General features: G+C 48.7%; 1 protein-coding gene across 2 annotated transcripts in view; it reads left to right on the top strand.

The window, feature by feature from the left end:
* Nucleotides 1–2,159: 2,159 nt before the first annotated feature.
* PTPA (protein phosphatase 2 phosphatase activator) overlaps nucleotides 2,160–16,314 on the top strand; it is a 41,364-nt gene continuing 27,209 nt past the window's right edge. Inside the window, exons 1-4 of one of the 2 annotated variants that reach the window (XM_073315012.1) lie at nucleotides 2,160–2,253; nucleotides 6,121–6,221; nucleotides 9,284–9,370; nucleotides 15,771–15,896. In XM_073315012.1, coding sequence (XP_073171113.1) covers nucleotides 2,229–2,253; nucleotides 6,121–6,221; nucleotides 9,284–9,370; nucleotides 15,771–15,896 — 339 coding nt within the window. In that variant the 5' untranslated portion in view covers nucleotides 2,160–2,228. The remainder of the gene's footprint in view (nucleotides 2,254–6,120; nucleotides 6,222–9,283; nucleotides 9,371–15,770; nucleotides 15,897–16,314) is intronic. The other variant, XM_073315013.1, reaches the window with a different exon arrangement.

The raw sequence follows: 16,314 nt of genomic DNA on the forward strand, positions 1-16,314 counted from the left end.
CTGTAAATTTCAGTTATTGATGGGAATATTTTTTTGTTGGTTTGTGTGTACAGTGAAATAAATGTTTGCTGACATCTACAGATAAACATTTAATCCTTCAAAGCCTACATATAACCTTTCCCCTCCCAAGCTGTTCAGATCCCTTTCCTGACTTTCTCCTGCAGTAAACTCATGTTCTTCTTCTTTACCTTTGCAACTCTGCAAAATGCTACCCCTTAACTGTTATTTCTGCTCTCTGTTCCTTCCTATTCCCCTTCCACCAGGCAGGGCTAACCCATTGGGGGCCCTAAACAGGAATATTTTGGGGCTCCCACACAAAACACATACTCATAATTAATAGGGGGCCCCCTTGAGCTGCTTAGGCCCCAAGGCAATTGCTTAGTCTGCTTATGCTTAGTGCCCTATTTGCCCCTAGGCTTGCTGACTATGCTCCATCCAGCATTATTCCACTCTTATCTATACATTTTTTTCTCTGTGCCACCCCTTGGGCCAGTTTCTTTCTCATGTGTCACGCATTCTTCCTTTCCTAGGAATCCCTCCTTAAAGCAGCTATCATTCTAGGAAACCTTTAAAGAATAGTAAACAAATAGAAAAGTATAAGAGAAAATATCTGTACTGCAGGGAGATGAGACCCACGGCCCATGTGTTATATCTCAGTGTCTCAGTGATTCTGATTGCCAGCAACTTGGAGCAGGGACAATGTCTGCCTCTTGATCCTGTACAGCACTGAGCATTCTGACTGTGCTCAATACGGAGTTAACAAGAGAGAGGATCAAGCCACAGTAGTTGGACCTGTGTCTGGATTTCCAGCCCTCCTACAGTTTAGAGATGTCTGGTTCTCTTCCCTCATCCCTCCCTTAATAAAGAGAGGAGCCATCTGCAAAATTATAGGCCAAAACTGGGGTTGGGTTTTGGGGGTATTTAGAACTGGGGGTTTAGTTTATTATAGGCAGAACTGGTAGTGGCATCTATAGTTCAGATTACTTTACGCTTTCCATTTTACGGTAGTTTTCACTTGCTTATACCACGACAAACTTCAAGTATTTAAGCTGAAACGTTCAGTGCGGGGTGTCTGCCACAGGCTGAATATTTTGGGAAAGTTTCAACAAAAATAACCAAGCCATTTCTGAGAATGAGATTAGGGAAAAAATACCTTGTTTTGCCCCTGTCAAAAAATTATTTTGCAAGGATCCTATGGAAACAATACTCCATGTTCCTGTAATGAAAGGCTGTAGTGTAATGCAGATGGGCAAGCAGGCAGAACCTTAATTCTGGCATTTATGACTTTTGCATGCTTGACTTTGAAATAGGGTGACCATATTTCTGAAAATAAAAATGGGACAGCCTGGGGCTTGCCCGAGCGGCCCCCTCCCCCTTCTTCCACCACATACAGGGTACCAGAACCACCTTCCCCATGCCGCTTGCAGCTGCGGCTGAGCGCCTGAGCCCCATGCCACCTGCAGATAAGGCTGACCTCCCAAGCTCTGCACCACCTTCTCTGCTGCTGCTGGCGGGCACCGTTGCTTTCAGCTGCCCCCCAGGCAGCAGCCACTGCTCTCCGCTCTGCCTTGCAGCCGGGACAAATGCCCAGTTTTCTCAAAAAAGTAGGGATGGCTGGGACAGAGCTGAAAAAGGGGACTGTCCGGCCAAAACGGGACATATGGTTGCCCTACTTTCAAACCTTTTTTGTCTTTGAACGTAGCTGTTTTCAGCAAAACAGAGAAGAGGCCACCCATGACATGGGGATCCGGAGCTGGGCTTGATTCTGACGTGCCACAACCCCAGATTTTAGAGCATGCCGTGGGCTCTGGTTCTGAAGTACACACATCCTGATTTTGGGGGTGCCCAGATCCAGATCCGCCTTACATCCCATCCCACAGTAACCCAGTTCAGAGGCAGATGGCGGAGTCCCCTAGCTCCTGACTGACTCGTGTTCCACAGGGTTAGCTACTTCCTTGAGGCCTGAGATTAAGCCAGCCCCCAAAGGTTCCTTAAATGACACGAGTGCCCCGCACAAACATGGCCGCCCGAGCAGACGTATGGGCTCCGGAGCGCCCCGCACAAACATGGCCGCCCGAGCTACTTTTGAATGCCTTGTGCAAATATGGCCGCCCGTGAAGCTCTATGGTGGATGATGTGCCCGGCACAAATATGGCCGCCCGACTGTTCGGTTGTGCTAAGGGGTGAAAGGTGAAAGGTGATAACGGCGGGGCCCTGGTTCCAAGAAGATGGCAGAGAGCGAGCGGCAGACAGGTAGGGAGAAGCCCTGCGAGGGGTGGTTGGTGGTGGAGTAGGGCAGCACTGATCTTCTAGGGGGGCAGGGGTCTTGTGTGGTGCCCAGAGTGGGGGAGGCTGCGTGATGCCCTCTATGGGGGCAGGGTCCCGTGCTCCGTCCTGGTGGGGAGTGAAGGCTGGGTGATGCGCTCTATGAGGGCAGGGGGTCTCTGTGCCCCATAGTGTGTGTTGGGGGCGGGGGGGAGGCTGGGTGATGCGCTCTATGGGGGCAGGGTCCCGTGCTCCGTCCTGGTGGGGAGTGAAGGCTGGGTGATGCTCTCTATGGGGCAGGGGGGTCTCTGTGCCCCATAGTGTGTGTTGGGGGGGGGGAGACTGGGTGATGCGCTCTATGAGGGCAGGGGGTCTCTGTGCCCCATAGTGTGTGTTGGGGGCGGGGGAAGGCTGGGTGATGCTCTCTATGGGGCAGGGGGGTCTCTGTGCCCCATAGTGTGTGTTGGGGGCGGGGGAAGGCTGGGTGATGCTCTCTATGAGGGTAGGGGGTCTCTGTGCTCCATAGTGTGTGTTGGGGGGGGAAGGCTGGGTGATGCTTTCTATGTGAGCAGGGGTCCTGTTCCCCATACTGTGGGGGGGGGGGCGGGGGAGTCTGAGTGATGCCTGCTATGGGGACAGGTGGTCTCTGTGCACTAAAATGGGGTGGGGGAGGGCGGGGCTTCTCATGAATTCATGTACCCTGGGATGGAAAGGGTGAGTGGGGGGATTCTGTAATGTAGGTTCCCTGCCCCTTAGTAGGGATGGGATCTTGCTGTACTCTTTGGGGGACTGTTCCTGTGCTTGGAGCCTCATAGTGTGGGGGAGCAGGTTGTGATGCCCCTCTTTGAGATTATTATTTTGATGGCCTATACTGGAAGCCCCAGAGAGACTGAAGCTAACTATGGGGGGGGGGGTTACTCTCCCCCTCTGCAGCCCCCACAACTTCACTTTTGAGCCAGGGGAGTGGGGGAATGGTGAATTACTGAAGTTGTTGGCACCTTGGGCCTTCTACCTGACTGTCACTGGCTGTTTCTAACCTGGGGATAGACCACTGGCCCAAAGCAACTCTTTTGCTCCTCAGCCAAGTGTCTCTCTCCCACCTATATTAAACATCTCCTGGTGCAGGCCATTTCAGAATCTAGGCTGGTGGTTAGAGCAGAGGATTGGGAGTCAGGATATCTAGTTTCTATTCCAGCTCTGGGCAAATTACTTAGCATCTAGGAGCCTCAGTTTCCTATCTGTAAAATGGGGGTAATACCTACCCTTCTCCCAGGAATTAAGTATATGTGGAAAATACTTTGAGATCCTTAGAGACTATGTGCTATAGAAGTGAAAAGGATCCAAAGATAATTTGGAGCAAATGTACAGAGGTGATTCAAATGTAGTAGCAGTTTTTGTTTTGAAATTCAAGTGGGATTTGTGTGTCCCTCATATATGACAATTGGAAGGGAATTAACAATGCTATTTGTGCCACTTGTGAATAAAGCTGTTAATTAATTCTTAAAAGAATCAAATACAAGAAACAAATGCAGAGCTGAGATCCAGCAGCTCACTGGTTTCTGACTGAGGGGCCAAGGTATTCTGTTACCTGAGAAGCCTTCTCTCAGCTGGATTAGATCCAGGTGGATAAGCCGCATTTTCCTGGTGGGGAAAGGACTGGGAAAGTCTCCATTGTCAAGGTCAGTTCTCATCACAAAATACCCTCTTCTCCACCCCAAAGCACAGGTCCTTGCTCTTGCCTAGAAACAAGTTATTGTGTATATACCTATTACAGTAGTCCCTTTTGTGCTAGGTACCTGGTAAGAGACAGTCTTTGCTCCGGAGAACTTGATTTCTGAATAGACAAGGGGTGGGTGGGGGGAAGAAGCAGAGAGATGAAGTGAGTTGCTCAACAGTGACAGAACTGGGACCATAGCTCAGGCCTCCTGAGTCCCAATCTAGTGTCTTATCCCCAGGCCATCCTGTCTGTGAATCCTCCTCTGTCCTGTTTTAGGTGATCAATCTTTTTGCTGGTCTAAGTTTTCACATCTTCCTTTATCAGTGCACTGAAAGTTTGTTGAACTTGCTGTTTATTGTCTTTGATTTTAAAGCATTATTTAAAAACCATTTACCATAATGTGACATTACTGAGTTGTGAGTTTGGTAACCTGCAGCTTTTCTGAATACAGATAAAATTGCACATGCATTGCACCTTCATATCCGGGGCTCTCAAAGTACTTTACAAACATCTGTTAACTAGCCCTCCCATCACCCTTGCAAAGAGGTAATGGTATATATTGTAGAAGGGAAAATTAAGGGACAGAGAGGTTAAATGACTTTCCTGAAGTGAGGCTGTGGCAGAGCTCGCAATGGAATGCAGGAGTTTTGACTCCTAGTCATCTGCTGTGATTCTAGACAGTGCTACCTTGCTGGAGAAAAGGGAAGAGCTGGTGAACGCTTCTGGACAGTATTAACTGTGCAAGTGATTATAAACATTCTTCTTTTAGGCAGTTCAGCTTTTGTTGGAAAATCATGTTTAGAATTTGCCGTTAGTGCTAAGAATGATTATTTAAGTGTTGTCTGGGTGCTCGGTGCTGGACCAAAGGTTTGAAATGTTCTATGGTTGAAAGCATTAATCAAGGGACTATGATCTAGCTGTTAATTTCATGCTAAATACCCTCTTGGTTTTCTGATTCACTGTTTGCTGTATTGCATCTTGATTTTAAGTTTGCCACAAGGTTAAATGCATATTTGCATCACATTGCCATTAGCAATGTTTCCAGCTCTGCAGTGTGCTCGCGTGGGACTGCAGGCTGAGACTAGAACCAGTTGTTCACCTTGGACTGCAGAGGAATTAGGAAAGGACTGACCCATATGTCAGGGTTTATTTCCTTTCTGTGAAAGCTCAGGGGAAAGAGGGTTCCTGGCTAACTGTGTACCTGGGTCGGGGAACAGGAATGCTGCTGACATGCATTAATTATTTGCATTTCTATTGTGCCTGTCATCCCAGGACTGACCCATATGTCAGGGTTTATTTCCTTTCTGTGAAAGCTCAGGGGAAAGAGGGTTCCTGGCTAACTGTGTACCTAGGTCGGGGAACAGGAATGCTGCTGACGTTATGCATTAATTATTTGCATTTCTATTGTGCCTGTCATCCCAGGATCTCAAAGTGCTTTATAAAGAACCTCAGTTCGTACTTCCCAGCATCACCCTAAAGCCAACCTAGGGACACTAGTTGAGTACTGAGAGAAGAGTGCCACCTACTGAATCACTGATGCTTTGTGTTCACTGCAAAAAGAGGATGTATTTTTACATGGAGATGACTCCCAATGTAAAACCACACTTTTTGCAGTGAAGACCTAGCCTAATGCTATGATTGCCATGATGCCTACAAAACACTGGATGATGATTAGGCTGGTGGTGTGCTGAGACCATTGCCTATCATGCTGACCAATATAGTTTCATTGTTCACTTATACTCCCCCCTCCATCTGTTGTCTCTTGTTTTATACTGATATTGTAAGTTCTTTGGGGCTGGACAGGTCTTTTTGTTCTGTGAGTGTACAGTGCCTAGCACAGTGGGATCCTGGACCACAACTAGAGCTCCTAGATGCTATGATAATACAAATGATTAATAATAATTTCTGCAGTGTCCTGGGATTTCTTAGGGCTCAGCCATCAAGGTACTGAGCAGGCTTGATGCTGCTTAGCGTGTGAGACCTGATGGGATCAGAGCACGAGAGTGAGAACAGATCATAGAGTTCAGTACCTTTTGGTCCAGAAAAATGAATGTTGCCATCTAAGAAGTGGCTGGAGTTAAAGGGGGAGTCTTTACTATCTGGCTATGTTTGACATCTCTCTCTTCTTTGTCTTCCAGGCTCTCCTGAGGAGGCAATGCCTCCCCTCTGCCAGAGCTTCATGATCCCCAAAAAGGAAATACACATGGTACCCGACATGGCCAAGTGGAAACGCTCTCAGGTATGGAACTGGGTCCAGGGCCAGTCTTTGAGGTTCCTGGTGTGCCCCCGAGGCATCATTTGCATGGAAAAGGCCAACCCTGGTTTGGGCCTAGCTAATGGACTGAACGGGGTTGGGTTGAGCTATGTGGAATAATTCTTCTTAAAAGCAAAAGAGCAGCATGACTAATGCCACGTGAATTGTCATAAAGTTAGTCTACCCCAGTAACCCTTTAATGACAACAATAGGGGGCTTTTGGATACTGACAGCTCTTGCTTGGGGAGTAATTTTTTGATGGCAGGTAGGTCTTGTCTACGTTGACACCAGTGTATCCTGTAGTTCATCACCAGTGGCAGCGGTAGGGTAGACAGAGCTCAGGTGTTTTTGCCAACCTGTAGGATTAGACAACACAGTGGTAAAATGCTTGAGCCGGGTCTATGCTCTCACTTTTGCTACAGTGCTGGTGAACTGTTTTTCCTCTACAGAAGTGTTGAAGGGATGAGAGCCTGGAAGAGGAGGAGAGAGATCCTTCTGTGAGCTTTGATTAACACACAGGCATGGTCTATGCTGCAAGGAGATCTGTACGCCTCATGATCATGTTTAAACATGTTGCTAGCAGAGTTCTAGGCACGTTACCGGTGTAGATAGGGTGTAGTCTGAGAAACGTGATTGTGGCTGGAGTGATTCTGATCTCATTGGGACCATGGTATTAAACCCTGTCTACAGATGGTAGCAGTTGTGCCGTGAAAAATATTCCATCGGGTTCTGGTAAATAAGAAGTGTAAGGTCTCATTTATGCTGCAGCTAAAACAGAGTCAGGGGACCTGGTTACAACATGGTTAGAAGTTGCAGGATATAGCTTTGGCCAGTGTAGGGCTTTAGTCCAGTTATGGAGAAAGAAGTCACCAAGTACTCAGGATTTAATCCTTACCGTGTTGTAATGGGTACCTTTACTCAGGGCTAGTGTAGGCAGAGCCCAAAGTGCCATGGTGAGTGGGCTAAAATTATTAGAACTGTCCTCCTGTAAGTGTTACCCATTCCTGCATAGAGTCTAGGCTAGAAAGTAACTTTATAAGAATGATTATAACTGTCTTGATATGTCTACCCTGGCCCTTCAAACCATGCTAGAACCTGGTTTACCCCCGCAGTGATTGAACTGAAGTTTGAGATGGTTTTAAATATAGTTTTCCCTTTAGTGTTGATAGGGCATGTGATTATAACCCTGTCCACAGTACAGAAGTATCCATGCAAAACTTGTTTTTGGGCCAGCCATGATAGAGCATGTTGTCTCCTTTTCTGTATGACCCTCCATGTTTTAACCAAGTTCAGAAACAAAATTTTAAGTGTGATCACCAAACATAATTTCTTAATATTGTTATAACATAGCTTTCCATCCACAGTTATGTTTATGATCCACCCTGCCATGGTATAATATGAACTCTGATATGGTAGTTCTTGAACTTGAGGTGGCTGGCAGTCTAGGTAATAAGCCAAGAAACTGCGAGAAGTTGGCCCTTCCTAATGTTGGTGTTGGAAAAGGGAGATGATGAAGATATGGTGATTCTGCTGGTGTAGAAGGGCTCTTAGCAAAAGTTTTACTACCAGCACGATTGCAGTTGGTACACTGCAATACATTGAGACAACTTCAGGCTCTCTGTGCAGTTGGCTTTTCCCGGTGCTCTATCCGTCTCGCTGTGTGCGTGAACTTGCCACAGTTGGCCTGTTGGTCAGCCCAGCTCCCTTTGGACTAGATTGAGGCCATTCTCTTTGTCAGCAGTACTGTTTTGTTGAGACTTTAGCCTCTCGTCTAACTGGCCTGAGTGATGTAATGAGTTTGACAGTTCTGAGCATTTCTTGAACTTGATGTCCACAAGCAATGTGGTGTCTGCTCCAGCACATTGTGGCCGACACCCTTTTTGCCAGTCTGGTGTGTTTTTTTTGTTTTTTTTTTTAAACTTGTGTGGAAGAGCCAGGAGAAGAGATCATTTTAAATGGTTAAAAAAAACAAGAACATCAGTCCCGCTTAGAGGGCCTGTAGTGGCACTGGGGTGGCTGTTTTTAATGGGGTCTACTTAGCTTGGTGCAGAAGAAAGGGCTGCAGAGGTAAAGCACATGGTTCCTGAGGTAAATGTTTAGGCTTGAACCCCAGGAACTGTCACAATCTGTGTTCTTGTGTCTGTGGTCCAAACTTGCTGCTGAGGGGTGGGGACAGCAGGGTGGGAATAGCTCTTGCATGGGGACCAAGCTATGATGCCGCCAAGGGGTCTTAAATGATAACAAGGTCTTCACGAAGGCCTGCGGCTGAAGCTTTGTCCCCTTGCTTGGGCTTTAAGTCTTATTTCTGCCCAGGACTTCTGTGGCAGGAAGTCATGGTGGTAGCAGGTGACAATGAGCTCGTCGAGACCTTTGAAAGTGTCTTCCCCAAAAAGAAAAAAGCCATTCCCTAGTCCCAGGGCTTTGTGGCTCTTTCACTTTCGCCACTGTGTTTCCTGAGCAGCCTGACTATATTCCGTACATGGCACTTCACAAGCAGTGGGGTTGAAAGAAGAGAGGAGAAAGGTATGTGTTTGGGGCAACTTTCGGCCACTTCTCCTAGTTGCAGGCAGCGTGAAAGAAGGCCTGGCACAGAGAGCAGGAGAAGTAGATTAAGAGAGAGGTTTGGGAGAAGTGATATGGAGTAGGAAGAAACAAGCAGTGATGTAGACAGGGCCGAGATTGTGCAAAGCCTGGACATGAGGAGCTGGAATGTGGTGGTGTGGTAAGAGACAGGAACCTGGTAAGGGGATTCAAGGAGGAGGGTTGTGGTTTGGGCTGTTTATATAGAGTTTGCTCGGTGTGATGTCACCACTGAGGGCTCAGGGTGCACTTAGTGCTGTTCCAGGAGTTCCCATCAGTCTAGGAGTCCCCAAGGACAAGGCAGTAACAGCAGAACAAGCCGTGTCCTGGGCTATCCCAGAAAACGGATGCAGTGGGTTGGGCATTGTCCCTTTGGTTTGCTCTAGGCTTCTCACACTGGCGTTGCTTGCCTCTAAAGTAACTGTCAGTGCTCCGCTAATACCCCTTCCACTTGTGTTTGTTTGCAGGCGTATGCAGACTACATAGGTTTCATCCTCACCCTGAACGAAGGTGTCAAGGGCAAGAAACTGACCTGTGAATACAAAGTATCTGAGGTGGGAAAAGGGCCCAGCCCTGTTCTTTCCAATCTTGCATTTGCTCTGCTTTTGCTTGTGTGCCTTTCACAGCAGGGCCCAGGGCTGCAATGGCTGCTTTCCTGGTGTCCCACAGAGAATAAAGTGGAGCCAAACTGTATCTGCTTTCCTCATTAACGGTGGTAGAGCAGCCTGTCGGGACTACAAGTACAAGCATGCAATGCTTCATCCGGTAACAAGGTGCCTTTTGCTTACTCGCAAAACTTGTAATTGAGCAAACTGAGAGGAAGCTGGGGTGTATAAGGGCTTGGGGTGAAGAAGAGGGGCTCTGTTCTGTCCACACCCACTACGCTATTGCTGCGTGCTCTCAGCCAGAAAACAAGAAGCCATCTTATTTAATGGCTATAATGGAGGATTGGGAGCCTTGGATTCTCTTCCTGTTGTCTCACTGACTTGCTGTGTGACCTTGGGCAAATCTCTTAACTTCTCTTTACCTCTGTGTCCCCATCTCTCAAATGGAGTTATTAGTAGTGACCTCCCAGTGAGGGCTCATTCATGTTTACTTTAAGCTGAAAGATGCTACAGATGGGCAAAATATTGCTTCCCCCTTTGCCCTTGGTGCCAGTGTTCTTTGGGTTTCTTGTGTCTTCACCCCTGAGGGGACAGTTAGATTCTTCAGACTGTAACAAGCTCTCTTTCCTGTGCTGTTGTCTGGGCAGCAGTTACAGCCGCTCCTGCCCCTTGGTGTGAAGCCTGTCCCAGTCTCTAATCTCTATTGTTTGAACAAGGGGTGTGGTGCAGAGAGGTTTACCCTGGATCCTTCCATGTAGCTAGCCTTGCCCTGCCATGCCTGAACTCTGACTGAGCCCTGCTGGACCCTTTCTTGAGCAGCATTGGCTCCTGTGAGCTTGGGGCAGATTTTTGGCTGGGTCCAGACTGTCTAATGTTGCACTTCATGTTCTTTTAATTTGATTTATGAGACATGAGCAGAGGCTGGGGAGGGAAGAGATGAGCTTGGCACTGAGGTGCCCTAAGCACTAGTTCAGAGGTGTTCAGCAGGCCCTTAGGAGAAGGTAGGGCATTAGTGACCTGGTTTCTCTGGGAGAGTTGTGTGTCTGTCACTTAGTGGCATTTGTAACACTGCAGCTCCTCATGTGCAAGTGTGCTGAAAGTTCTTTCAGCATAGTGGAGTCCATCCTAATGGTCTCCAGGATATTGAGGCCAGAGGAGAGATTCAGAGTGGACTCTCAGGGTTATACTGCAGATTTCCTCTTCATGTGCTTTACCTGCTGGAACTTGTCATGTTTCCGTCATTATTCCAAAGTAAGCAGTGGTGTAGCACTGACCTGTGGTTATTGTGTCAGTCACTGAACTCGTCTTCCAAGCAGCACTGGACTGAGTCCAGTGCAGAGTGACTAAGAGAATTTCTCGGGACCCTCTTAGCTCTTTCCAATTATAACCAGTCACAACTGTGCAGGTTAATGGGGCTGCTTAAAGGAGACCTTCAAGTGGCAGAGGGAGGAATGGACTTGTGCCCTGTCTGGCTGTGGCTTTCTGGGTGGATAAGGAGGCCTGGAAGGAACTTTTTTTCAACATGTTGGTTTTTGTTAGAGATCTCAGGCATGCCAGGGTTGGCCATCCACGTTCTAGATTTCTCTTGAGGAACTGGACATGTGGCTCAGAAACTCACTCGCCCTTTGCTGAAAGAACAGGGGTGTGGAATCTCTACCAAAAGCACTTTTCTTCCAACTTTTGTTCAGGCATTTGGTTAAATAGGAGCTGCCAAAATCCCATTTTAAACAGTCTGAATAAAAACCATTCCCCATTTCAGTTGTTCAAGATTTGACCGCACAGTGTGCCTCTGTCATAACCATGTTGGTCTCCAGTCATCACTAGAGTCTTACAGGGAAAAGAGGGTAGCAAGACCTGAATTTCTAATGTATAAAACAATCAGAATAATAACTTTAAACCCCAGCTGCCCACCCTTTCAGGCCTTTAACCTGAAGAAGCAGAAAAAGCATGAATCTGTTTTTTCCCCCTCTTGGCAGATCCCCTTTAAATGGTTTTAGTGCAAGTGACAAATACCAAATGTGATGTCAACAACTAAGAAAATTTCTACAACTTGTCTTGCTGTCTTCATGCTGAGCAGGGTAGAAACCTATGACTGAAGGCAAAATGAATCCGCTTTCCTCTGGGGTGGAAGGTCCCATGGGTTGCCCTGTTGATGAGGCTACATCCATTTTATTCCTGCTTCCTTACGCCCTGCTGAGGTTCCTTCTGCATCTTTATACCTTCCTTGCTGATCAAACATGTGGAACTCCTTCCTGCACCTAACACTCCCTCATATCCCTCCTGTGCATGCACGTCCTCCTTGCAACTGCTCACTTGTTGGTCCACCAAAGAAAGGAGTGATGGGAGAGGAGAAATCAGACGACCTAACAGTCTCCAGGATATTGAGTGGCTGAACCCTTTTGTGTGTCTGACTTAGGGTGTGATCCTGCAAAGTGAGCACACTTAGGGTGTGAGCAGGCTTAGCGCCTGTTGAAATCAGATGACGTCACTGGGGGCTGAGTGCATTCCACACGTCTCAGGAGGAGCTGATCCACCTTGCAGGGCCAGACCTTCAGACTGTAACCTCTGCGGCACCAGCCTGGGTTTTCGTATTGCATTGAACGCAGGCTGCACTTAATAAACAAGAGGGCTGCGCATCTGCCTGTGGGCTGCGTATGGCTCCTGCAGTGGAGGCTGAGGTCTGGTTGCTTGCTGGGAGATGTTCCTAAAGCTGCCTTCCCGGCCAGTCTATAGTAACAGCTGTGGCTTTGGCATGCAGGTCTAATGTGGTGGGGAAAGGTTAATTTTGAGCTTCCAAGTGAGCAGCACTGGGGCAAGAGAACATGCAGCCTGCAGAGAGGTCTCCTACCCTTCAAATAGTCCCTGTGATTCCAGATCACATGTATTTTTCTGGTGTTTGCCCACTTCCATCTTGCATTTGGGAATCTCCTGCACTTGAATGGCTGCCACCCAGCTCTGGGGTGCCTTGCTTGGATTCTAGGAGGGAAGGGTGGGAAAGAGGCAGTCACTCTTGACACCAAGGAGCCTGACTGCTTGGGCTCTAGAGAGGACATTCCCTCTGATTGCCTCCAGTTGCCTGGCTGATGCTTGCAAGAGATGCTGTCAGGTCACTGTTCCATAGGAGGCTACAGGGTTCACCTTTGCGATCACAGGGCACATTTTGGTCTGGGAGGGCGACAGGATGCAAAATCAGCACAACAAAAAGAAGGGGGGGGAGGGGGAGGATTTGCCCTTGCTCGGATGCCTGGGAAGGTAAAGTAAAAATAGATTCTAAAAACCTAGCCACCCAAGACCATGCTGCAGTGGTTCTGATTGCTGAGTTCCTGTGAGCCCTGCTGTTTCCCCTGGCGGGGTTCGCCCCTGGCAGTATGAGTTTCCTCTGCCATGTTAATTCTGCTGGGCAATGGAAACCTGCCCCTTTTAATAAGCCCCTTTTCAAAGGGCCCCAAGCCCAAAATGCGCTGTGTCTCTTTAATTATTTATTGGCATGGCTGAGCCAGCAGCTGGGTCCTGCTCTCCTGCATTCAGCTGGGCTGTTTTTTAATCCCTTTAAAGCAGGCAAGTGAGGAAGGGATGCGTGACTCTGCCTCCCTTTCCTGAGGCCTGGAGGCAGAGACTGCAAAGGGGACAAAAGAAGAAAATTTCTTGCCAGCCATTTATCCAACTGGCACCGAGTGCCGCAGTCATGGCTCGGTGAGAGGGTTTGAAATACGGGAGCTGCTCGTAATGAGCTGCTACTGCTGGCGGATAAATCACTGGCATTATTTAATTATTTAACAAAAGCCACTGCCGGGCCTCTGTTGTTAATTGGAGGGGAGTGCGGTAGCCAGGTCTGGCTGAGCTGAAAACCAAGCCCAATCCCAACCCCATTGGGGGAGGGCCTGTCTCTGTGTTCTGGATTTGTACAGTGCCTAGCGCCATAGGGTTCTGATCAATGACATGGGCTCCAACACCGCAATACAGATAATTAATAGTCTCATCCCACTTTGCTTGAGTCACAGGTGCCGCCCTGTCGCTGATTCCAGCCTGTGATCTTACAGTGGCTCCCAGGTTGCGTGTGGCCTGTTGTCTTACCCAGTGCATCTGCATGCTGTGCTTAGGGTATCCCCTGTGCTTTCTCTGCTTTAATCTGTTCTTGTCTATCCGCCAATCACAGCCATCCTCTTTAGACCCCTTCACTGCTCTGGATTTGGGGCTCCTTTTGCAGCAGATAAATCCTAGATTCCTGCAGTATGGCTCTATGCTGCACCCTCACCTGTTTCCAGCAGCCCCTCCAGAGACAGTGTCTGGACAGGCACCCGCTAAGCTAGCTGCAGATGTCACGAAAGACCTCCCTGCAGGGGAGATGGGAGAGGAGGGGGGACTCACTGCTGGTTCAAAGGCAGAAAAGCGCTGCCTGCCTGTCTCTCCTCCCCCGCCCCTCCAGTTGCGCTTCAAGAGCTAGAAACTTGCTAGGCTCTGCTGTTTCCTAGTCCTCTTCTGACAGGCAGCATGAAGAATTGAACCACAACCCAGGAGACCAGCCTGCTTCACACGGTCGATGCCTCCAGCAAAGTCAAACCAGCCCCTGCCTCGTCTGCCCTCTTTCTCTCCTTGAAGGAGGAATCCCCTCTTGAGACCATGGTGCCTCTGTTGCCCAGGGCCCAGCCGGCTCTGGCTGCTCCGACTTGGGAGTGGAGAATCCCAAGAGCATTGGCAGGTGAAAATATCTCCTGGTTGTTAGCGGGGCCTCCTAGTGCTGCCTTCTGCAGCTTAATCCACTGATTGGGGTTTGGACAATGATCCTGCCACCACGTTTCTGCTTTGCATCTGAACCGGGGCTGTAGTGCTGCCCTCAGAGGGCGTCCGCTCTGGACCCAGGGGGCGTTTGCATGTTCTGGGCTCAAACCCTAAAGCTCTCCAGCAGGCTGCATGTAGCCGGGCAGTGTTGAACCACGCTCTATATTGTCTGCCAGTCTCTGCCCCCGTAGTCATCTCTCTCGCCCAAGGCTCTCCGCTACTTAGAATCCTGCTCTCCCTTTGCTCTGGCCTTGTCTGCCTCTCCTTTAACCCCTGCCCAGGCTGCCTCTCTGTCCTCACATCACAATCAAGCTCCTCATCTCTACCTTCAAGGGGCTGGACGCTTCTGCCTTTCTTGCTCCTCAGTGTGCTCTCACTGCTCCTTCATCATCATCTTCCATTCTCAGCTTCACGTCATCAGTCACACCTCCCTCCTCTTTGGAATGCCCCCTGTCTCCCCTGCGCCAACCGCTTTCCCTCCCTGCTTTCAGGTCCCTCCTCAATCTCTCCTCCTGGGAATCCTCCTTTGCATGAGTGAGACTGTTAGCTCTGGGCGGTGACCATATCTCGTATGTACGCATTTGTGAAGGGCCATGTGCTCTGATCATCTGACTTGCAGAGAGGATTGGTACCGCTGGAAATCAGACTATGATGACAAGATCCTGATCAAGGTTGGGGCCCCTTAGTGCTAGGCACTGTGTAAACACCTAGTAAGAGAGAGACTCTGCCCTAAAGAGCTTACGGTCTAAATAACTGTCTAGATAGACAAAAAGTAGCAGGGAAACAGACCCCAATTCTCAAAGGTATTGGGTGTTTAACTCCTATTGAAATAGTTTGGAGTTAGAAACCTAAACGCCTTTGAGGATCTGGGTCAAAGTGACTTGACCGAGATCAGTCAGTAGCAGTCAGGATACTTTCTAAACAGTACACTGTGTCCTGTGGGGAACATTAGATCTAAAGTGTGTGGTGCAGAGCCCACAACTGCATGTCAGAGACCCCTGAAAGATGTGGCCCTACCCCCAGCCTATTCCTAGCTCCTCTGCTTCGGTCAAGTTCTCTTTGCAAGTATTCAGGCTAGGGAATTCCTTTTTTAAGATGAGATCTTAGACTCTGGAGTACAGTTATGTGACCATTTAAAAAATTTGCAACAATAGAGTATCTTATATGGCCGTAGTATTGCATTGTACATAGGTCTTTGAGTCCCTGGAAGAGATGTCTACCTGCTCAAGCTGCTGTTAATGAGTGGCTGTATCTGGGCTCTCAGAGAGCCCAGGTCAGTATGGGATGTAGGCTGTTGTCTTTTGGACTGGACTGTCCTTTCCTGATGTGAAGAGTTGGGGCTGGCCACTGTGGACCTTAAAGAGATGATGTGTGTCCCATTATCCCCTTCCAACCCTTGCAAGGTCCATTTGGAGGTCTGTGGCTCAATGCCAGGAGAACACTGGCAGGTGTGGGTAAAACAGAAATGCTGGAGCCTGGGGCAATGGTTTTAGGGTGACTGGCTTGTGCTTGTGTGTGAGACTTTCACCTCCTGTCTGATTGTGAGCTGTCACCCATTCTGTCCCTGTAGCCAATTGAAAAGCTGGTGGAGCTCCTGGATACCCTTGACAGGTGGATTGATGAGACCCCGCCAGTGAACCAGCCCTCTCGCTTTGGGAATAAGGCCTTCAGGACTTGGTACGCCAAACTAGACCAGGTATGTAGGGGTTAGGAAAGAGTCTCTTAGATGGTGGACCTAAAAGGATGGCTTCATCAGCAAGAAGTATGTCCTGCAATGATCATGGGAAGGCTGCCATCCTCATGTTGTATCTGGGCAGCCAGTAGATTCACCCACCAACTTGCAGGATTAGATGGGGACTATGTTTCAGGTCTTTTGATCTCAGGCCTGGTGCTGGTCTTGAACCCCCATGGGAGCACAGCTCACCTTTACATGCTCTTTGACAGGGTCTTTGTCCCCTGGAGGTAATCCCAAGGAGCTTCACTGACTGCTCTCCTTCTTTAACCATCCGCTGTGTACACCAGCCTATGGATATGGCAGATGGGAGCAGGCACGTGACAGCTCACGGCAAAGCTTGGCCTGTGTCAGCTGAGAGTGCTCACTCCAGAGAAGGCTC

This window comes from Lepidochelys kempii, chromosome 16 (assembly GCF_965140285.1).
Source record: "Lepidochelys kempii isolate rLepKem1 chromosome 16, rLepKem1.hap1, whole genome shotgun sequence".
NCBI classification, from domain to species: domain Eukaryota; kingdom Metazoa; phylum Chordata; order Testudines; family Cheloniidae; genus Lepidochelys; species Lepidochelys kempii.